The sequence below is a fragment of the Typha latifolia genome, chromosome 6 (genome assembly GCF_019914945.1).
Source record: "Typha latifolia isolate L0001 chromosome 6, TyphaL0001v2, whole genome shotgun sequence".
Classification (NCBI taxonomy): Eukaryota; Viridiplantae; Streptophyta; class Magnoliopsida; order Poales; family Typhaceae; genus Typha; species Typha latifolia.
The window spans coordinates 10,839,183-10,862,779 of NC_133091.1; the positions used below are offsets into that span (position 1 = coordinate 10,839,183).

The 23,597-nt window shown below is 35.2% G+C and overlaps 3 protein-coding genes and 1 long non-coding RNA gene across 4 annotated transcripts; 2 read left to right on the forward strand and 2 right to left on the reverse strand.

Moving 5' to 3' along the window:
* Nucleotides 1–1,698: 1,698 nt before the first annotated feature.
* On the forward strand, nucleotides 1,699–3,232 carry LOC140791487 (divinyl chlorophyllide a 8-vinyl-reductase, chloroplastic). Its single transcript, XM_073142082.1, has one exon. The coding sequence runs from the start codon at nucleotides 1,841–1,843 to the stop codon at nucleotides 3,149–3,151; it is 1,311 nt and encodes a 436-aa protein (XP_072998183.1). The 5' UTR covers nucleotides 1,699–1,840; the 3' UTR covers nucleotides 3,152–3,232.
* A 2,477-nt stretch (nucleotides 3,233–5,709) lies between these two features.
* LOC140790207 (uncharacterized) lies at nucleotides 5,710–7,546 on the reverse strand. Its single transcript, XM_073140176.1, has 2 exons — nucleotides 7,118–7,546; nucleotides 5,710–6,736 (listed from the first exon to the last, which is right to left on the reverse strand). Exons 1-2 carry the CDS (start codon nucleotides 7,468–7,470, stop codon nucleotides 6,082–6,084), a joined length of 1,008 nt encoding a protein of 335 aa, XP_072996277.1. The 5' UTR covers nucleotides 7,471–7,546; the 3' UTR covers nucleotides 5,710–6,081.
* Nucleotides 7,547–8,482: 936 nt separating this feature from the next.
* Nucleotides 8,483–9,376, forward strand: LOC140790045 (uncharacterized). The gene is made up of 2 exons (XR_012109307.1): nucleotides 8,483–8,707; nucleotides 9,027–9,376. It is a non-coding gene; the product is annotated as an uncharacterized lncRNA (long non-coding RNA).
* Nucleotides 9,377–15,612: 6,236 nt separating this feature from the next.
* Nucleotides 15,613–23,125, reverse strand: LOC140790679 (large ribosomal subunit protein uL1-like). The gene is made up of 6 exons (XM_073140870.1): nucleotides 23,048–23,125; nucleotides 22,901–22,961; nucleotides 21,498–21,717; nucleotides 20,903–21,068; nucleotides 16,633–16,838; nucleotides 15,613–15,904 (listed from the first exon to the last, which is right to left on the reverse strand). The coding sequence occupies exons 2-6, from the start codon at nucleotides 22,903–22,905 to the stop codon at nucleotides 15,851–15,853; spliced, it is 651 nt and encodes a 216-aa protein (XP_072996971.1). The 5' UTR covers nucleotides 22,906–22,961; nucleotides 23,048–23,125; the 3' UTR covers nucleotides 15,613–15,850.
* Nucleotides 23,126–23,597: the final 472 nt, after the last annotated feature.

The window sequence follows — 23,597 nt, forward strand, 5'->3', positions numbered from 1 at the left end:
AGCAGCTTCGACTATCAAAACCGAATTGACCTTGATCCAAGTTGGCGGAGGAAGTTCACAGCGCATTAAGTGCTCAGGGTTAGGAGGGTTTGTGGTGCCAGCAGAGAGATTTTCAAAGTATTCATTAGTCAAAAGGACCAAACGCTTCCATACCTGTTTAATCTCTTCCCTTTCATTTTTAAAGATCACCTGTATTTTCATATTTGTTATAAAGTAACCGCAATAAGAGCTCTCATCCAAGGCATAGTTCTAGTATCCGGAATATTTTCTTCAAAGAGTTAGAAATAATTAACCCACTCATCCCAAAAATTGAGATTTACACTAAGATTTACTCTCAATAGCTCCCATAAGGTAATAGCAGCCCTACAAGAGAAGAATAAGTGGGGGATGGTTTCCAGTTCCAACGATCACAAAGGGCATAGATTGTCAATAGTTATTTTGAGGTAGTTTAGATAAATCTTGGTAGATATTTTTTCCCAGCAAATTTTTTAGAGAAAGATTTTGATTTTGGAAGGGATTTTAAGATTCCAGAGAATTATCTTAAGTGGGCAACTAGGTGCTTGGATATTCTCTTCGTATTGTTTTATATTGTTATTGTCATATAATTATGTGTATAAAATCACTTACCTTGAGAGCCAAAATCTTTCACCAAAAGCGGTTTACTAATTTTTGCAAATAGTTTGGGTGAGTAGTCACTTATTTGCAAAGCGAGTCTGAAAAATAAATCTATTTTACAGAAAAGTTCTTCTAAGAGCAACTCCAACTGGGCTCCAAAATTAGATTTTGGAGCTCGGTTAAGCTCCAATGGGGCTCTAAAACTAGCTCCAAATTTGGAGCTAGCAATAGTGGGGACCAAAATTACCCAATAATTTTAATTTCATTTGTATCCTTTATTAAATAATTTAGTTAGTTAAACTGAGTATATAATTAGTTTTACTAATCAGTTTTTAACAAAAAATAATACCATTGGAAATGTCTCATCGAGACCTTTAAAATGAGTCATATTAAATTATTTTTGAGTTAATTTAAATTTTAAATTTTAAATTTTTATTATTTATAAAAATGAGTCTAATAAATTATGTGTCCTAAAATATAGTTACTCAAAATTATTTTCAATGTAAATATAAAATATTAAAATATATTAGATATGAAATACATTAAATATGAAATACGTTAAAAATAAAACCGGAACCGGTGTCTACAGAACTGGAATCGGTGGCTACGGAGATGACTTATCAGAATATTAAACATATATTATTTTTATTATGTTTAGTTAATTTCTACTTATTTTATCTAATGTAATTTTGATATTTTTATTTAATGACATGTAATACTTATTTCGATGTTTATTTCGTATAATGTAATTTCGATGCGTTTAATTAAAAAATTAGTAATTTAAAATTATTTCTGAAACTATTAAATATTAGTCTTATTTTAAAGATCTCGATAAGAGTTTTCTAACCATATATTTTTTATTAAAAAATAATAACGCTAAGATGACCTATTAAGTAATTTAAAATAGCTAATATAATAATATATATTATATTATTATTTTAATATATATATATATATTGGAGTGCACCTGACTCTTGCTCCATTTTTAGTGGAGCCACGGTTGAAAATGCTCTAATCGACTAGTTTATGATAGTCCATTTTTCCATAACAGCAAAGTTATCCGATTAACGTGGAGATGTGGAGTAAAAATGCTAAACTTATCACACTTGATGGGCAAATAGTATGATTCCATTTACCAATAGGAATTTTTTTGTAGTCTAGTGGCTGTGGAGGATCCATTGGACTGACAAACGCAAGTAGATTTCGCAAGCCACAACCACCACAGATGCCAGAAGCAAAACCTTTTCACTCCCTCTTTCAGACTCCAAACTCATTCAGGCCATTCATCGAACACCAGATGATGTCCCTCTCCTCTTACCATCACCCCCTTCTCCTCCGTTACCATACAACCCACCTCTCTCTCCTCTCTCCTCTCCCTTCTTCACTCCGCATCCCAACTCTTCCCATTTCTAAACTCAGACTCAGAAATGTACGCCTCTCAATTCGTACCTCCAGCTCCCAAACCCCTCCCACTCCCAAACCCACCTCTGTTTCCTCCTCCCCTTCCTTCCGAACCAGAAACCCAAGCGACGTCACCGTCCTCGTCACCGGCTCCACCGGCTACATCGGCAAATTCGTCGTCGGCGAGCTCCTCCGCCGGGGCCTCAACGTGATCGCCGTCGCCCGCGAGCGCAGCGGCATCCGCGGCCGCAACGACCGGGAGCAAACCGTCAAACACCTGGCGGGCGCGACGGTCTGCTTCTCCGACGTCACCGACGCCGCCGCGCTGAACGATTCCCTCGACGCCATCGGCCGCCCCATCGACGCCGTCGTCTGCTGTCTCGCGAGCCGCAACGGCGGTATCTCGGACTCGTGGAAGATCGACTACGAGGCGACCCGCAACAGCCTGGTCTCCGGGCGCCGCCTCGGCGCCTCCCACTTCGTCCTCCTCTCCGCCATCTGCGTCCAAAAGCCGCTCCTCGAGTTCCAAAAGGCGAAGCTCAAGTTCGAAGCCGAGCTCGAGAAGGAGGCGGCGGAGGACCCCGGCTTCACCTACAGCATCGTCCGGCCAACCGCATTCTTCAAGAGCTTAGGCGGGCAGGTGGAGTCAGTGAAGGACGGGAAGCCCTACGTGATGTTCGGGGACGGGCGGCTCTGCGCCTGCAAGCCGATAAGCGAGGAAGACCTCGCGGCATTCATTGTGGATTGCGTCATGGACGGCGACAAAGCCTGCAAGATCCTGCCGATTGGTGGCCCAGGGAAGGCGCTGACGCCAATGGAACAGGGGGAGATCCTCTTCCGGTTACTAGGCCGGGAGCCCAAGTTCTTGAAAGTGCCAATCGGGGTGATGGATTTCGCAATCGGGGTGCTTGATTTCCTCGCAAAGGCGTTCCCTTCGTTAGAGGATGCAGCGGAGTTTGGGAAAATCGGGAGGTACTACGCCGCAGAGAGTATGCTTGTTCTGGACCCTGAGACAGGGGAGTACAGCGCCGAGAAGACGCCGAGCTACGGGAAGGATACATTGGAGGATTTCTTTTCCAAGGTGATAAGAGATGGGATGGCTGGGCAAGAATTGGGAGAGCAGACCATCTTCTAGCCTGGCAGAGGAAAGACCGGAGCTTGTAAATTTGGTCGAGAGCATCTTCTAATAAAGCTACAACACTCGTTTACTCAATAATTAATTTCTTTTAAAAGAGTATTTTTTTTTTAAAAAAAATCTATTCTTCCATATTATCGAGTCGTTAATCAAATTAAATCAAATTATTAAATCAACAAACAAATTCTTTTCGGTATTACTTGGAATTGGAGTTAAACCTATGACTTCCTTAATTATAAAAAAGATACGTATTAATTCTATTGGTGTTTGAGTTTCTGTCCTACTTTTTTGGATTTCCTCCGGTATCTCATACACGTTTTGAGAAAAAAAAAGATTGAGGAAAACAAATAGCAATATGACAGGGCAAATGATAATTTCATGGCAGCTCCTAGATGTCACTTATTGAGATGTTAACTTGTTGTTTATGTCGGTCTCCTCTTCAACTTATCTATTTCCTTCCATCAAAAGTATTTAAATATGGATAGTAGTTGCATCAAGAAATACAACTCTTTGGAGATAAAAGAAAAACGCTACCAATAAATCCTCCTAGATTGAAAGGGTTTTCAGAGTTACAATGGTGGAGGCAAGAGAGATGCAATCTAATAAACTTATCAATATATAACTCCAACCAAAAGGTATTGATGTATATATTTGAGAGGTTACAACTAACAAGTTTCAATCGAGCAAGAAAAAATAATCATGATATGTCAGTGTGAAAACCATTCGAAGTAGAGGTTCACAAAAGATTGATGAATTAGTAGTCTGAGATCTTTCCCTAGCAACATTTTTTTTTTTCACTCTGTTGCTTCTTTAATGAGGTTATGTTTGGTTGCACAACAAGAAACTCGCTTATGCTGGATCAAGAGGGAGTGTAAAGTAGATGGAGGAATTTGACCAGCATTTATCGCAAAAAATGGACCTCTTATTCACAGACGAAGGGGCCTAATAGCAGTGCATTTCATATATAAATTTTATGCTCTCTTTATAATCAAATATGCATCGACTATGAAAAAATATATAAGCAAGCCCTCTAAACTTCTATAATGGTTAAGAATGCAATTGTGGTCTAATACTGGTATGGTTGTCAAGTTGTCTTTTAGAAAGATACCAAAAGAATATTAAGTTGAGATAGCTGAGAGGTATCAAACTAAGCTCAACTGTGACGGAGCTCACTTCGATGGCTGTCCGCCCGGTGGGGTTGGCTTTGTCCGCCAGCGGCTCCCCTCTTCTTGCTGGTGCTGCTCTGGTGATCACTGCTGGCCCTACCTGTGTGCTGAAGCAGAGGCTTCACTACTCCTCGCAATGCTTGGAGAAGAATGTCCACTCCACTGTCATTGAATCGGCTTGCAAAGCCCTGGTTGACATCATCAATGGAGACGATGCATCTTGCACGGTGGCTCTACAACATTATTGAGGAATATCCAAACTACGATTTCTAATTTGAATACCATCAAGGTCCACTTTTGTTTACTACGAGGCTAATCAATTCTGACTGTATTTCTTTGTTCTCCTGTGAGCTATTCTCTACCTCTGGGTAGGAAAGAACCCACGTTTTGATGGTAAAAGCGAGAAGATATACATCAGACACTTCCAACAAAGAGAGAATAGAGAACTAGTAAGGACTATTGATTCAATTAAGGTGGCAAGCGTTCCAAAGGAGAGGTAGGAAACATTAATTTAGCTGAAAATGGTGATAAAATAAATGCTTATTTTGACAAATGACATTAGCCAAGATGGAAATAGAGCTGAATAGAGAAAGCATAGCTTTCATCATAATCTAGGGCAGCAATATCTACACTCTACTTCCTGAAAAATATCTCTACACTCTACAAGACCGGACAAAAAATGAACATACATTAATATAAAAACCAAATCATAATTTATATTTTGGTCGAGTCAGTCCACTTAAAAATAGCATGAATAAAAAAACACTTTGGATCTTCGAAGAACAGAATTTAAAAGAAGTATGTTTATATTGTTTTGGAGTCGATCCACTAAAAAGGCCAAAAATGAGAAACAATTTGGACCTTGGATAACAAATTTGTGATATCTCCTTGTTAAAACCAGATCAATTTATTGAAACTGAAAAAGGAATAGGAAGACTAAAAGTTATATTTGTACATATATTTGCAAAGAAACTTCAAAAGTATAAACAGATTTGCGCATGAATGGACAACAGTACCCTCCATTGAACTTATGCTACAAAGATCATCATATCAAGCTCTATACTTATCAAGCTATACCATTCTCAATCTGCAGTATTTAAATTGCAACTGACTGCTACAGGATAACTAACTTTATGATGCTCTCATAAAATTATCAAGGCATGGAGTAAAATTGGACAAGCTAAGATAGCAAAGAACATTGCTGTGAACTATTACATGTTAAATGAGAATTCTTACTTCTGATAGTGTATATTCATCTATTAAGTTGAATATCCACATATGGAAGGAGAAACCAGGTAATAGTCACACCCAAGAAAGCTTATGTTTTCTTAGGAAATAAAGAGCAAATTCATAGTGAGCATATCCATCCCTCACAGCCACAAGAAGACAACATCTCTAAATTGCTAAATCCACTATTAATCATATCAGTTTCTACTGCACATATTTCATGCAACAGAAAATAACACTTCAAAACTTACATTTGACTGAATGTTTAGGAAGAAACAAGATAAAGATCAAGGACCAACTTTCTCACCAAGTGCAATTCGCAACAAATTGGTCGAGTTTTGAATGCTCTCCCTTTCTTTCCATTGAAGATCACAACTTCTAGATCAAAGCGAATTCATAATCCACAAAGCAAGTGAAACTGCAACCTGATGTCTGTGGTGAAGGTCCAAACTACGGAATATTGCTGAAGCTGACTCAGCTCTTAACTTCCGAGAAATTAATGAGAGAGAAGAAATCTAACAGCCACCTAACCAAAATCTAGGCTTTAAGCCTTCTGAACTGAAACCAAATCTCATAGTGGTTAAACAGCAAGCTATCATGTGTATGCTTTCCCACATACTCCAATCCCAAATTTGTGAGCCTCCTCGTGCATTCCTCCCCACCCAACCTGGAACAAAACTTGATGTTGTGGGACACAAAGATCTGACCTTTCTCAGGCTTTAGTCTACCCACTAGCCTCTCAAGCCCTAACCAAACAAGCTTATCAGGCATATGAAGGAACACAGCACTTGCGTATATCAGATCATATGAAACCGCATCACCAAATCTGCTAAAATCCATATCTTCCCCCTTGACAATCAGCGGCCTTTTGTAAAGAAGACCCTGCGAAGGCAACTCATAATGCAAAGCAGCCATGAGAGATAGCTCATCACGTTCCAGACAATGGAATCGGCCAGGATCGAGATATCGGATAAAATGGAGACCGACTCGGAGCGTGCCGCAGCCAATTTCAAGAACATGATCAGCAGGGGTAATGCGGGAAGCGCTTGCAAGAAACTCAAAGACATCGCGGCCACCAGCCCACGGCTCCCCATAGTTACTGTGGTGTTCCTCCACCAGGAGCTCACCTGGGCAGGGGAGAGCAGTGTGGTTCACGGCAACACCATCCTCATAGTGGGAAATGCCTTTAAATCTACAACAAACAAAATCAAGATCCAATTCTTAGAGAGGGTTTGATAAAAAGAAAAGGAGAGTGGAACAGCATGCTGGAAAATGACTACAAATCAAAGACAGACAAGCCCAAGATCTAATGGTGTTTGATCCAAATGAAAGAAAGAGACGAGCGCCGTCACTATCCTCGTAGTGGAATATGCCTCTAAATCCATTGAAAAGGAAAAAAAAAAAATAGGTTAAGATCAATTTTTTCGAGATAGGTTCGATCTAAATGAAATAGAAAGGAGTATCATTCCCATTTGATTGCGGGAAATGGCTCTAAATCTATGAAACAGTCCAAGATCCAAAATTTACAGATGAGTAGGATCAAAAGGAAAGAGAAACGAATTGGATATCCAACCTTTGGAGATCCTCGAGCTGCTGTGCGCGAGTCCGGGGATTGATGCCTTTCCGAAGAGAATGCCAAGCGGCGGGAGAGGAAGGGGGGTCGCGGAGGGAGTTGAGGGAGAGCTGAGACTTGAGCCAGGAGATGTCCTCTTGGGTAGTAGATACGGGGGTGGGGTTGGGCGAGGAAGTGGTGGTGATGGTAGTAGTGGTGGTGGAAGTGGAAGTCGTGGTTGGGCAAGAGCAAGAAGGAGACGGGGAGAGAGAGGTGAGGAGGAGGAAGAGGAGGAGGGCGAAGAACGCAGCCGAGAGTAGGAGGAGGGAGGGGATGGTGATGGATTTGGTCGAGGAGAAGGAGGAGATGGCCATGAGAGAGAGGATCGCGGCAAAGCAGCGAGCTTGGAGTAGAAACTAGAGACTAGCGACTAGCGAGCCAAAGAACATTGATGGGTCGGTAAAGTCCTAATAATTACTAATAAAGGACTTCGACTTGGAGACGGGTAAGATCTTGGATAAAGAGGATTAGGCCATAATCCGATTGAAAACGAATATGGATCTGAAATTATGGATCCGACAAGTAGGCAAGTAAAAAAGCTCCGATAACAACTCATAAATTATGATATTTACTGGTAGCAATTCATAAAGCTAACTTAGAAATGAACATAGCTTCGTATGCTTATGTAATATTTGATTAAATGATTTCTATATTTCAGCATATTTTGGGTGTTCTATGTAGTTCTTTATTGCATCTTATATAGCTTGCTCTATGCATGTAGTGAGAAGTTATCTAACATAATAATATAAGATTTAGTTACATTTAGACTCCTCTAATTTATCTAAAAAAAATCTAAGGACCATTTTATTGTCTAATTATCTTTTCCCTTTTTCCTCTAAAATAAGGATACGAGGGTTCCAATGGTGCATAAAATTAGCCACATAATATATCCTCCATTTAGGTGATTTTAGACAGTTAGGATGTCAAAATGAAACAAAAAATAAATGAGGAGTTGAAAGCAAGATTAGATCCATCTCTCTAGTGGATATGTGTACTTGACAATTTGGCTTCTAGGAATAGTAGGTAATCTCCAGAAACTTCATTCATTTCTCAACATCTTCTAGTGTGATAGCAACTCTTGATGCTCTCTAATTTTCCATCCTACATATTTATATTCAAAGGATGCATACCCAATTAAATAGAGTTTGCAACTGTGCCATACTTTTTGCCACTTTTACTACTAAGTGGCAAGATTGTTGAATGTTAGTTGTAGAACAGCAGCTAGGCTTTGGATGGTGTAGAATGGTAGTGCTATTCATGCACAGCCATGAATCGTGTGGTGCTTGTCCACAAAGGCATATAAATATTCACAAGGATAGATGAAACTTGAAAGCAATTTGTTCACCGAGTTCCTCTTCTCCTTGCTTTCTTCTTTCTGGTTAGTAGTGTGTTGGAAGCTAGAATGGGACCTGGAGGACCTGGAGGACCTGGCTGGGCTCCTCTACCTGGAGGTCCTCCTGGCTTTGGGCCTGGACCTGGAGGACCATTCTGGGGACCTGGACCTGGAGGGCCATTCTGGGGACCTGGATTTGGTGGATTCTTTCCATCATGGTTTGTTCTCTTTGAACCTTAGTTTCATTTGACCCAGTAATTTGTTTTAACAATCTTGTGTGGTTTCTTCTTAAATTTGGTGCTTAAATGAGGGCCTTTTGTGTGCATACTCCTTGGAATTCTCTTTATACTTACGAGTATGGTTCTTATAAATTTGATATTTGTATGTAGTTCTTTATTGCATCTTATTTAGCTTGTTTGCATGAATCATTTGTATATATTGCATACATCTTACTGCAATTTGATTGGAATTTGCTATCATTTTGAGGAACTAACATGAGTTTCTCTTTTCTTTCTTTTTCTTTTTTCTTGTTGACAGTTTCTACTTCCTCTGCTGCTGTTGCTTGCTACAAGAATGCTGTGGCCCACTTTTTGGTGGGCCTCCAGGTCCACCTGGCCCAGGTGGGCCACCCTTTTGATACCAAGGGTAAACAATCAGATCACAATGAGAGAGAGAGAGAGAGAGAAAGAGAGTAATAATGTGAAGGATAAACGAAGTATTAGGTTGTATTTTTACTTACTAAGGTCACTAATTCCATTTCTCTATGGCGTGGCTTGCACTATGTAGAGTTGGTTCTTGCTAGAAGTTGAACCAGAAGAACCAAAACATGAACATTGGTGTCTTGAGTTGTAGAGTAATTGGTTATCTGTGACATGAATTTTGTTACATATATGTCTTGCTAAAATTATGGTAATTTGGGTAGTAGGATAAATCATATCTCTTATTCTCTTATTCCCTCCTCGCCCACCCAATAAAAGAAATACAAAATAGAAGGCAACAAATCCAATATACATCTTATATTTTCATCTTCAAAATCTACTAGACAAAGAAGAAGATGATAGCACAAATTTGATGGCATAACTAATGTTACAATGTGGTAATATGAAATTATTAACTCTTTTGTTCCAACAAGAGTTGGATATTGTCAAATTAAATTAAATTAGTCTAAGTACCAAATACCTTATTATTTGGTATTTAGACTAATTTAAATTAGCATCTCAAACCTAATCGAGTTGATTTACTATTCATGAAGTACTGTTTATGGTTTATAATTACATTGATTTACTAGTTTTGACCAATAACATGGTTTGCATGATTGAATGATTCGATTGATTTAGTCTATCATTGTTAATTTAGCCTATCACTATTTAGAATTCAATTTGGTCTAATTGTAATTTGGCTCCAAGATGGATTTGAGTTAGCTTTTCCACCGATGTCGCATGGTGATTGAGTTCTATCAAACTATGACAAATATTATGAATCTGATTACCCATGTAGATATTGTGGTTGCTATTTAATTAATTTTCTACTTGAGCATTATATGCGCATAGTTTAAATCTTTTATGATCTGTTTTGAAAAGATTGAACTAGTTATCCAATATATATATTAGAAAGGACTAGCCTCTTTATCTAACTTATATTAGTCTACGGGATCATGATCTATTAGATAAAATGTGGCTAAGGTCTAATTCTATTAGAATTCAGAGGTAATGCAAATTGACCGAATGAAGAAATTGGACTTCTAAGCTCCTTTATTTCTACAAATTATTGGCCCTAGCAAAGCACTAGGGCTTCATTTCTCCTCCCACCTTGTGAGAGATCTTCCATGCATCACCACAATGTCGACCTCCCTATATGCTCATGCTCCCTAGCCACTCTAGCTAGGAGGAGGGGAGAGATTTTTCTCCTCTCCTATGAGGTCTCTCTAGCTTTTCCCTCCACTCCTTTTCTCCTTTTTTTCCTCATATTCAAGTTTGTTGCGGTGTCAGAGTCTAATGAGAAATTCCCCCTTCCTTAGGAGCTCGAGCACTGCCATTTTTTTCCTTGTTGGTTCTAACATAAGGGATATGGGCTCTATAAGTGAAGAGGTGATGGTGGTTTGAGAGTCGTAAGAGTTTTATTGTCTTCTGTTGGGTTGCCTTTGGATTTGGAGAGTGAAAGTTTTTTTAATCCTCTTTATTGTTGCATATCTCTTTGTTTGCCTCTTATCTATATTATTCTTCCCCTTACTATGGATAAACTATTAATGGTGTTATTAGTATAGAGATTTTTTATAAATCACACCCTATATTTTACTTATTTTGTGATTCATATCTCATCTTTGATAATTTTTTAACTAGATCTCTCATTTTTTTTCTATAATTCTCTTTCAACACCTTGGGTTAACTTAGACGATACTAGAAAAGAAATATTCTATTATAATATATAAAATAATTTATAAATACATAAATTATATATGTCTTCTTTACCCTCTTTTCTCTTTCCAAAGAAAAGGAAGAAGAAGAAGAAGATGAAGATGAAGAAGGAGAAGAAAAGAAGAAAAGAAGTAGAGGGAGGAGGGGGGAAATTAGGAAAGGTGGCGATGGTGGAGGAGGTAGGTTATTACGAACTAGATCTAGATCGATGTGGATTGATCTGGACGTAAGAAAATTGAAAATTTAGATGGAGGTAGCTTCATGAGTTAGGATTCTAATGACTATAGTTTCACCTAAATCGGAGGTCAAAATTAAAATTAAAAATAAAATAGTGGAGATAGATCAGAGAGGGCAGAACGGTAAATACGCGATGATGCGGCAGTCATCGAAGGGTGGCGGACGGCCGTATAGTAGGGTGGCTGCTGGAGAAAGGTGGCGGCTAAGGTTTGGAAGATCGAAATACTTCTACGACTATGATCTACTACTAGAAAGATAAAACGATCTAACGGTTACGATAAAAAATAAGAATGAAAATAATAACTTGGCTAAACTCAGATTCATTACATTCCATTCAATTACATTCAATCTCCTTATCAACACATGTCCACTCTTATTTATAGGAGTAAAATCCCTAGCGGATCTAATCCACATGCGAATTATCCGATTTATTTGAAATTCAAAATAGTAAGATAAAGCTAAGTAACTAACTTGACTCGACTTAACTCATGTGGTCGGATCGTAACATAGGTGGGGAAGATGGCGGAGGGATATGAAAAATGAGAGCGAATAGTGAGGGTATTTTAATAACTTGGTCGACGTTAGTTACTCAAAATAGCGTTAGGATATTAAATAAAATTATAAAATAAGTAAAATATAGGATATGATTTGTAAAAATTACAAAATCCTCAAAGATGGGGTTGAATCATAAAATAAGTAAAATATATGATATAATTTGTAAAAATTCCTATTAGTATTTATGTCTATAATTCTCGTTGCAGCTTTCTTATAGAGCTCCACAAATTACGCATGCCCAAATTTACAATAGTCGCAAAAGAGCAACTAAACATACACTCTTTGTGTCTATGCTGTTACCCAGGTTGTGTGCTTTCTAATATCTTTTTTGTGCCTTTGGCTTGATATAATATATTTCGATGACTTATTTTCCTGATTTTTTTTTTTCGTTATCAGGTTTGTAATTTGAATTGAGAATCTCAATTTTGAGTTTTTGACTATTCAACTAATTAGAGAAAAAAATGGAGAAAAAAAGAAAATCCTACTTAACCAATTTTGACCAAATCCAATTGAATTATATTACAATAGGTATGTTGCATAATAGTGTTTTAAGTCATTTTACTTTTTCTTTAGGCTTACAGCTCAAACTTCCAATAGCTTGAGATGGGCTATCTATAGAGATTTTTTATTGTTTTAATAATCGGTCTAAACTATTTATATTTTTAGAGTTTTATTTTCCCATATAAGAGAAAGTGTTCAGTGTAACGATAAACTGGAGACTTATTATAAAATTGCTTAAATTTTAAGCATCTTTAAAAGTGCTGAGGGTTGTTTAGTTTCTTATATTTAGAAGTACATATGTATTAAGAAATAATGTTTCTCTAGATATTATATCTAAAGAAATAAATGAATTGCTTAGTTAATTATATTTCATAATATTATATTTATTAAACACATATTTGGTTTGTTGTATTTCATAATAATATATTTGGTAAACAAGTATTTGGTTGGTTGTATTTCATAATATTATTTTGAACATTATAATTATATAAATTCTCATAAATTTTTTTACTATCTAATAATATAAAACACATACTACTCCATAAAAAAAGAAGATTGTAATATAAAATAGCTATAAATTACTTTGGAGATTTGTACTCTACTAATATAAGCCCTTTTATGTTGAGATATTTTTCATTACATCTATTTTAGCATATGTAAATCTCTTCAAATTCTTGCCCTTCCTGGAGAAGTCGGATTGTATCGATTCATTTTCCATGCTATGTAATTTTTCATCACAAGTTTCATTAGGTCTTGAAGGGATTCCAATAGGTTCATCATTAATTGGCTCTCTAATCCTCCACCAAGTAGATTGATGACATAAATATTGTCACAAAAAATAGCTAACAAATCATAATCTTCAATAAGCTTGTTAAATAAAGTCTCATCTTTACTATTTCATATACATTAAGATATTACATTATAAGATAAGCATCACATAAAAGTAAGTAAATTTTAAAACTAATAATTTATGTATATATATATATATATAATTTATTACTGTATATTTTTTTTCTCCTTCTCATCCCACCCTATGCCTTAAATGGTATTGAATGTTTCTTTCAAATTTCTAGCATATTTCTTTTGCTTCAGCTATATAATTCTAATGATTTTAAATCTAATCTCATGCTTTATAAAGTCAAAAAAGAAATTATTCATGTATGAAGTCCAACAAAAATCCAATGGAAAAAGTAGTAGAGTATTCAGAGTAAACACTAAAGATTCAAATCTTGCAACTCTTTTGTAGATAAATTAATATCATCAAACATGAGAAAGGATATATACTGGACTGACTTCAGGTAAACAAATAAATTATGCACAAGAAGAGAAGAGAAAATAAAAAGAAACAAAATAAAATACAAGTACCCAAATCTCACTACTCAGCACCACCACTAACACTAATCCCACCAAACCCACTACTCTCCAACATCATCACCACCACCACCACCCATCAAAGTAGTTAAATAGAGATTATAAGAGCCAATAAAGCAAATAAAAGCAAAATAAATAATACACAAATGACTAAGTTCTTCCCTTCTCTTTAATTAAACAAAAGATTCAAGTGGACGACAACACTTATCATAGCCATAAAGGGGGGTGAGAGTGAGCGATGCAGCGACGAAGAAGAACAGTCCGGTAGAAATGAGAAGAGATGAGAGATGGATTGGAGTTGTGATGAAAACGGGAGAAGTGAGATGCATTGAGCTTGGGGATGAAAATAATTAGGTTTTGATATTAAGAGATAGAAGTGAAAGCTTAGCCAGATGAAGTCTTTTAACATCCACTTCGGTCATGTTGGTGTCAAAACGTTACATCCATCTAATTAAGTATTTTTAAGATGCTATATTTTGGGTTGGGTGCTCTAAACCAAATAATAATTTTTGAGTTCAATACTGCATATATATATATTGAGCACCTAGAAATGCATCCAACTAAACAACCCCTAAAAGTTTAAACGTCTTTATTCTAGTGCACTTAAAGTCATTCATTCGCTTAACGTAAAAAGTATTTCTGGTTTGCAAAATTTAAAAAAAAAATAATAATAAATAATTCTAAACCTTCACCTAACCTCTACATGGATCCACATTTCATCCTTCACAACTAAGAAAACCAATTTTTCCCCATCTTCCTTATATTAAAACAAAGTAGCACCTCTTAATATATATGAAATGTGGATTGTAATCTATGTGCTAAAAGAATCATTGAACTTATTTGCAATGGTGTATGAAATCATGAGCGCTTAAATTTGTGGTTCAATCCTATGAATTATTTTTTTTCTGATATTATTCTTGCTATCCCCTTACACATTAATTTGATCCATGATGAATGATTCTAGATTGATAACCATAATGGTATGGTTATGGCCTGCTCTATTATCATGCTTTCCTGCCCATCTGCTCCCTGCTCAGTTGATCTGCAATTGGATCATTTGGAACGTTCAAATTGTGACTAAAGTTTGTATCAGAAAGCTCCCCACCCTGTTACCTAAGGCATTTGTTCTTGGATTGCTTTCAGAATACTTTTTGGAGACGAGTTATGAGTATCTTAAACAACCACTTGTCTTTTGTGACAATTGCATCCAAATTCCAAAATGAGTGGTTAAAAGAGGTTGCACTTTGATGTCATCATTGTTAATTCATTTTTTTGGCAAATTTAGAAAACTCATAATCATTACAATTGTTGTATTAGATTAAACATCAGTAGCTAACATATTTTAATTGCATAACAAATATTATATTATTTCATTTCTAAGCAAAGTGTAAAGTTTTTTATTCTAAAAAAACGTTTAAAATGATAAGATATATTGGTTTTATGTTGCAAAGTTTGTATTTGCTTACAATCACGCCTACTTGGCTTTTAAACCATCATAAAAGAAACTATCTTAACTTGCTTTTTTAATTATATTTTGATATTTTAACAAAATTATCTAATTTGTGTTATATTTCATTACAAATAAAATATTTGTGGGCAAAGTATTTTTCATTCAGAAAGTTAAAACTATGGTTAAATATATTTTACCCTCCTATATTTATATACTTAAAATTAATCTACTTGTACTTACGACTAAAATAAAAAAAATTTAATCTAAATTTTGTTTAACACATCTTCATTGTCTTTGAAGATACAACTTACCTAAACTTCATAAAAACCGAAGTTTAATAATACTTAGGATATAGTTGGCTAGTTAGCATAACCTAGAAACCTCATTGGTGGAAAAACAAGAGAAGAAAACATATAAATATTCTTTAAAGAGAGAAAAATATATAAGGGAACCTCCCTTTAGTTGTAAATATAATAACTAATTCAAAACTTTTTAAAATATATAAAAATAAAATAATTTTAAACATAAGTACGTGAAGATAAAATATATTTAACTCTTAAAACTAATATACTCCATCTGAAAATATGATCACATATTTCACTGGTAAATGCTGCCCGGTTTGATATGCCATGGTATTATACTAATAGGCAGATGTGAAGAAATTGATAAAATTGAACAAGTCCAGAAGCAGAAAAATAAACTACACAATCTCTGACATTTGATGAAAAGAAATTTTGACACACGAAAAATGACCAAACACCCTCAACACAGTCAAAATAAGCAGCTCGAGTGTTCCTCTGAACTCTTGAAACTATCAAATGGAACAGAGCTTCTTAAAACACACGATATGGCTTGCCCATAGTGCTCTTCAGGTACAAGCATCTTACCTGGATCATTGAAAACAAAGTTAGGTATATTCATGGAATATTCCATGTTAACAAACAGAGATAGTCACAAAAAAACAAGTTATACTAATCTAAAGTTGCGCAAGTGCCCAGGATTTCAAAAGAGAAATTTTGACTAGAGGAACAATATCAGTTTAACTTTCGATTCACTGTATGTTATAAAAAACTTCATAGGCACGGCCAAGTTAGATTTGGATATGAGAAAAATCTAAACAATTAAAATGAAAACTTAGAACTCATATATACTGAAAGAGGAATTAGGATCACGAACCAAATCAGCATTATCCCCTTCAAAAAGGAAAATTCTTTCTTTTTTTTACAGCAAATGACAATCTGGTGAGAACTTTGGAAAACAAGTCAAATATTGATTATTGAAAGCCATTACGATGAAAAGGGAATGCAAATGAATCATGAAAGTGACCTTCCAGCTTGTATAATCTCAATGGAAACTCATAGTGAAGTATCCAATTGGTCTAATACAAGATAGTCATAGTTCCCTTTTTCTTTTTGCCTCCGGAACAACCATGAATTGGTTAAATATAAATTAATAAAAACATGAAGAAATTATATCAAAGTAATAATACCAAAAAGCATCCCAATCGCTCTGTGCGTCACTAACCTACAGCACACTAAGGGGTAAAAATCTGATTCAAGCAACTATGTTGTACCTACCAGAAATCATAATGAACTGAAAGATGAACCAAACTTACATTTTGCCAATTCTTTTTCAGCAAAGACACGAGGAAGTTGACACTGAGCTGCACATTTTGCTGGATCTGTTTCTCCTCCATTGCGCAATTCCCAACAGCAACTCCCATGCAGAGAACCTTCTTTAATTGAAACTTCACCATTGCCTTGGTCTCATTGACCTTGGCCTCTAATGATTCCTGATGCGAAACTAATGTAGGGAACTTGCCTATGTTTCAAATAATATAACAAAATAGGTCATCAAAATGATGATTGAAATGGTTAAAATGCAGACCACAAAAGATGCCCTGAAAGAATACAAGATGAGAACACTATTACTACATAAAATTTACTTCACATAGGATGGGAACCAATGTTTTGAAACGCACCCATAGAATGCAGGTGGTCACCATACTGCATAGCGCTTAGGCGGTATACAAACGCATATCCAGGTGTCTTAGCAGTCTAGCATTTTTAATATATAAAAAATTAAAACTAATTCTATACCATATAAGGGTAATATTTGAAATTCCTCAAAAAAAATCGAAGGATCCTCATCGAGCAATTGCATTTCATATAACAGTTCATATCACAACTCTTTTGGTCCCAAAGATTTTTTCTTGCAGTATGATTCCACAATTGGAGGATTCCGTGAAATTGGGAATAGGGATACAACAAGGCAGTAATCTCACTCTCTTAAGGGCCTATCTTGCTATCATATCTAATTAGGGTGAAAACAGATCGAATAGTACTCAACCTATATCCGGATCTATATTTTTAGTTCAGATACAGATATTGGGCGAATAGCAAAACTTAAAACCATATTCTAACTAATGGATATGGATAATTTTCGTATATGAATCGGATAATTTTCGGATAGAGGATCAGCTCTTAAATGGATGCAAAATGAATTTTAAACGAATTACGACATTTCTTTTGGAGACAATTAACACAAAATATTGAGTTTCAAAAAAAATTTATTTACATGTCAAATACATATAAGTTTAGCAAAATCAATCTCTATAAACAATATAGAACACATCATTAATAACAATATAAATATTTACTATTTATATAAGCAAACTAAAAATTGTAAATCATTCAAAAATTATGCGGATAAACAGATATTTGATATCTATATCCAAAAATTCTTATCCGACCTATATTTGTATCCAAGTTTTTTACCTATATTTGAATCCGTATCCAAATTTGTTTTCAAAAATTCTACCCATAAATATATCCGAGTCGGGTAAGAATTTTTTACCCGAATCCGATCCGAATAGGGTTTAATAGCGTGTCGAGTCGGAGTTAATCCAACACGATCTCATCCCGAGCTTAGGCTTTCCTTGAGTGTGCTAAGATTCCCTGATTTCGTGGTCTACCCTCAGAAAATTCCCTAATTTCATGGTCTAGCTCTCATAGAATGGTCAAGGATCATCTTAGGGCAAGAAAAATGATCCACAAGGTTCCATAGATCAAAAAAGCAAGAAAGAATCGAAGTCCTACCTACCAACCTAGCCTTTGGCCTTTAAAAAGCGTTGTCGTACCTTCATTCTTTGTATTTGGGCCTTTACATAGAGCATATATAGAAATTTTAATAGTGCATTATACCAAAAAAATTATATAGGAGCTTGTTTGGTGGCGGAATAAAGAAAAATTAGAATTGAATAAAATAAGAACTCATTTAGGAAAAAAATACCCCAGTTACAATTTGATATTCGGGTGCAAAAAAAGGGATTAGCGCTGGAATAAAAATATGAGGTAAGTTAGTATTTAGTTGTAATAATTGAAACAATGAATAAAAATGATCAAACTGAACTTATTGTCCTTTAGTACGTTAATGTAAGTAAACATTTGTTATTTCTTTTTTTATTAAGAAAGATAGGAAATAGATTTAAAATTAAATATAAATTTTATTTAACAACTATTCTATTATCTTCACATGGTTATTTTTACAATTCTTTGCCCAAAAAATGTTTTATTAATTCATCACAATTTACATAATATAAATATCATCACAAATAGCATCATAAATAGGCATCTTATATCAAAATATTTTTACTACAAATATTATATTATAGTCAAAGTACATTGTTCAACTTGAATCTAAACCATAATATATCACCATATTCCAATATATTATCAAGAGGCAAATGTGTTATTTAGATTTTGGAATAAGTGGGGTGAGTTATTCCAAAAAAAATTAATATCCAAAATAAGAGGTGTTTATTCCATTTTCCTATTCCAAAACCCTATCCCGTGTTTGACATGTTTATTCCACAATAATAGGCTTTATTCCGAAATAAAGGCATTATTCCATCTAACCAAGCAAGCCCTCGAAGTAATCTATGACCCAATAGCATAATTAGCTGGTGTAAATGAGCTGGGTTGGGCCCAGCTCGGCTCCGCTCAAGAGGTGGAAAAACTCAGCTCAACTTGAGCTTGAGCTCGAGCTCAACTTGATGGCTCGTGGGCCTAATGGGCTTACGTGGGCTAACGGCTCCATCCAAAATCTAAGTGTTATATTAGGCTAATCTAGCAACCAATTTCATTGCATTTAAAGGGAAAGATAATTATAAAGGCATATCTACATTACCCAATTTCCGTTATGGGACTAAACATTTAAGAGTCTATGGAAAAAAAATAGAGAATGAATGGTATAGGATAAGATTTAAACCCAAGTCGGCTGGATTAATAGAAGTTGTTTTAGCCAACTATGCTATATGACATTTATACATTTATTTCAATATATATATATATATATATATATATATATATATATATATATATATATATATATATATCATCTCACATATTATATATCGAGCCTATTCGAGTCGAGCTCAAGCGAGCTGACTCTAGCTCGGCTCAGCTCGATTAACCTTTTGAGCTAAAAAATCCAGCTTGGCTCGACTCATGAACCTAGCTCTTAAACCTAATTTAAACAAGAAGTACGAACCATCCTCTTCTTAATTAAACACCTTTCACAATTTTCATTTTCTTTGTGCAAAATTGGACATATTGACCTATGAGACACATGAAACTAGCGATTTCGGCTCAGGACAAATAACTAATTAACAAATGCACAAGGTTGTAAAGTTTGTTGGTTACAAAATATGGAGCTCGTGAGGGTTATGCATTGCCAACTGAAAAGACATGTATCCCTAAACCCATTGGGAGACAGTTGACATGCCAATATGTGAGCCTAAAATCTATATACACATGGATATCCGTGCCGCAAGAGAGGGAGAGAAAAAGAGGGAGACTAGCAACGCTTCACTCTTCGACCTTGTCATCGCCGCTCGCCGCCATCGTTCGCTGTCGGAGATGAAGGCATCCCCGCGTGGGACGCGACAACGCCTTCATCAACGGAGCTCTCCAGCACGACGAGCAATGGCGGCGGCAAGGTCGGTGGCGACGAAAGCTCGACAAGGAGCAGATCGCTGCTAGGAGAGGTGTTGCACAGCACCCCTTGTGCCACGTGCCTGTACGCTGTCGGCATGGTAATTGCCAACTAGCACACCCCATGTCGATCGACACAACCATCATTGATTATACATTTATAAAGAAAGTGATCATTGATTATACATTTATAAAGAAAGTGATCATTGATTATACATTTATAAAGAAAGTGTTTATTAAGGATAAATATAATAGCTTAGAACCAAATGAAAAAATTATACTATATGGTTTTAGAGAAAAATTGATACTTGAAACAATAAAAAAATTAAGAAGAATATAGATTCAAGAGAAATGAGATACATATAATTAAGAATGTTACTGCTTTATTATCCTCTAAGAAAAGAATGAGTAACTTCATAATGGAATCTATTGAAACTTGTTAATATGAATCCCTATATATCAAGTTTAAATTAATATCACAATTAGATCCAAGAGAACCGAGATCCATATAATTAAGAATGATATCACTGCTCTGTTATCTTCTAAGAAAAGAATGAGTAACTTCAGAATGGAGTCTATTGACAATTATTAATACAAATCCCCATATATCAGGTTTAAATTAGTATCACAACTAGAAATCATTTCCAACACAGAATGTGAATCAATGTGTTGCAGATTGGTGAGAAAGCTTATTTAATTGGCGTGAATTTAAAGTAAGATCCAAGTCACAATAATGGATTAACTTTTAGTAGGCTTAATCTAACATACTACAACTTCAAAATAAATTAGACAAACAAGTAACATTCTACTTGACAATCGTTATATTAAAACTAAGAGAAATGTCAAATCACTACTCAACTATAACTAAAACCAAGGAAAAGAGGTTCTTGCCTGCCTTGTTAAGACCAGGTCCAAGAAGTCGAGGAATTTGCTTAATAATAGCCTCTGATGCCAGAAAGGCATGATACTTTTTTGCAAGCTTCTTGACCAGCTTCTTATTTTTGTTCATTTTCTTAAGCCCTTCAACGTCCATGTAATCCAATCCAATTTTCTCAGCCTGCAAAACTCAGAGCTCTTTCTGTAAATCATATACGTATATGCAAAGAATGATTAACAAAATCTATAAAGTTACAATTAGTTATCCTTCAGATTGAGCAGACTCATACAAAAGACAACAAGGACAAGGTAACTCATATTTCTCATTCTTGCACATCTTCTATCATAAGGTTTAAGAAAATAAAGAAGTGGAACCCGACCAACATAAAATAATCTAATGGGCAGAATACTCTTCATGTTAGGACGAATACAACAAAGGAAGTTGTTGCAACACTGGACATATAGAAGAGCAAACGAAACACAATGTGCTTTTGTTCTTATTCAGTCTTATATGGTGCAACGATGAATGTCCAGTTCTTCACAAAGGAAGTATAAGAACTTAGCATAAAAGAAAAAGTTTAACAGCTAATGTAATTACAAGTCATATTACCTCTCCCACATGTTGAGCATCGCCAAGCATGCAAACCTTCATCTTTGGACGTGGAATATGAGGCAACTTCACAGAACCACTGAAACGCTTATCCTTCTGTGGGTCATAATTTTTTAGCCCAATCTGCAACTCGATGGTCTCCGTGAACTTGCGCTTTTTCTCCCGAGAATCATTAGCAATCTGAGAGATAGCCTCTTTTAACACATCACTCTGCAGCTTGCTACAAAGACAAAAACCAGCCATTTAACCACTAGAATTAATGTTCCACTCTATTCAACTACTGAAACTCCTGCAGTATATCCTCAATTTCTACTCCTATAAGCAGTGAGGGCGCATCTGACTAGCAAAAACATTTCAGAAAAATTAGGATATGTTTGGAACCAATTAGAGCTATAATTCATTTGACTTCATTCAGATAGAATTCAATTAATTTCATTTGGAAATGAATTCCGCTGTTTGGAAAAATAATGAAATTGAAATGAAATTCATCTATTCTTGTTGTTTGGAACGGGGTAGGAATTCATTTCATTGCATTCCTTTTCTCTATTATACCCATGGGCTATAAAAAGAATGTAACCAGATAAGGGTTACAGGGTTAGTTTTGAGATTTGAAAAAAGTAACTTAAGTGGCAACTAGATTCTATCCAAATCCAACCTCAAATCATCAGATTTCACAACATGTATTGAAATCCATTCAAATCCATTGAAATCTCATCACTTAGTTGTCCAAACAACGAATTTGGAGAACATGAAATTCCATATCAATTAGATTCCACCAATTTGGAGATTCCAAACAGGGTATTAAGAAGCATATTAATTACCATGAAAGAAAATACAAACATGATAATCATGTTTCATGTTACTCACATTCTAATGACAGTGGAAATATAAGTACCATGTTTTGGCATCATTTTAAAGAAAGCTAAACCTAAATAAATCCCTAGTCAGAGAAATCATATTTATTAAAAGAAAACGATGGCAAAGCTTGCTATCAACTTAAAGAGTGAAAACAAGTATGTAGTGAGACAGTTATGAGCATCTGAATAATCATATTAGTTAATCAGTAATAAATTCTTTCAGGATCAATCAATAAGGTCATTGTTGCAATCCAATCAGATTGCAAAATGTGCCTCCATCAGCGTTATTACTTTCACAATAGCAACAATAACCCATAAAATCATGAGATAGACAACTAATACATTCTTTAGGAATCAATCAAGCTAGTAAATTCAACTAGATAGTTAATTTAGAGGGAATGCCAGCTCCTTCTCCAGTCAATCATTATTTTAAACTGCCAATACCTAGCAAGTAACTACGTACAGTCAGATCTACCAACAAAAAGATCAATCGGAAATATAATAAAAATAGGATTCTGTAAAGTGACAACAAATAAGATCCAATACCTCATTGGTTCTTCTACTACTGCGAAGCTCCTTGGATTATCCTTTTCTTACTTCTCCTTGGCTTCAAACCAATCATAATAAGAATACGGAAATCATAAAAAATGAACGAAGTTGAGATCACATCGAGGTGGAGGACGCGACACTTACCTGGAAGAGAGCAACCTTTCTGAGAGGGTTTTCGATGTGTGATACAGCGGTAGCTATAAACCCTAAACTATGGGAAAGGACTTAATCACTCAATTCTTTTCTTATAATGACAAAAGTATCCTTTTCTCTTATGAAATTTATAATGGTTATAAATAGTTTGCCCCTATTTAGGACTCCTTCGCATACATAGAATAGAGGTGAAAAGCAATTCTTATTTATTATTACATATTTATTCTACAAATAATTATTTTAATATTTACTTTTTTTAAAATAAGGATATAATAATTATATTTAATGTTATATAAAGTAAATGTAAACTTAAATACCTTAAGATTAATAGAATAAACAATAAATATATTAATATATTCTATGTATGCAAGACGAGATGGTCGAGGAAGATGAAGAAAGATGGTGAAGAATAGCGAGGAGATTAGAGGGCAGTGTAACTATTTTAGTAATTGAGTCAACGTTAATTATAAAATTTTTAAAGACGGAGTGTGAATCACAAAATAGATAAAATTTAATGTGTGATTTAAAAAATTACATATAT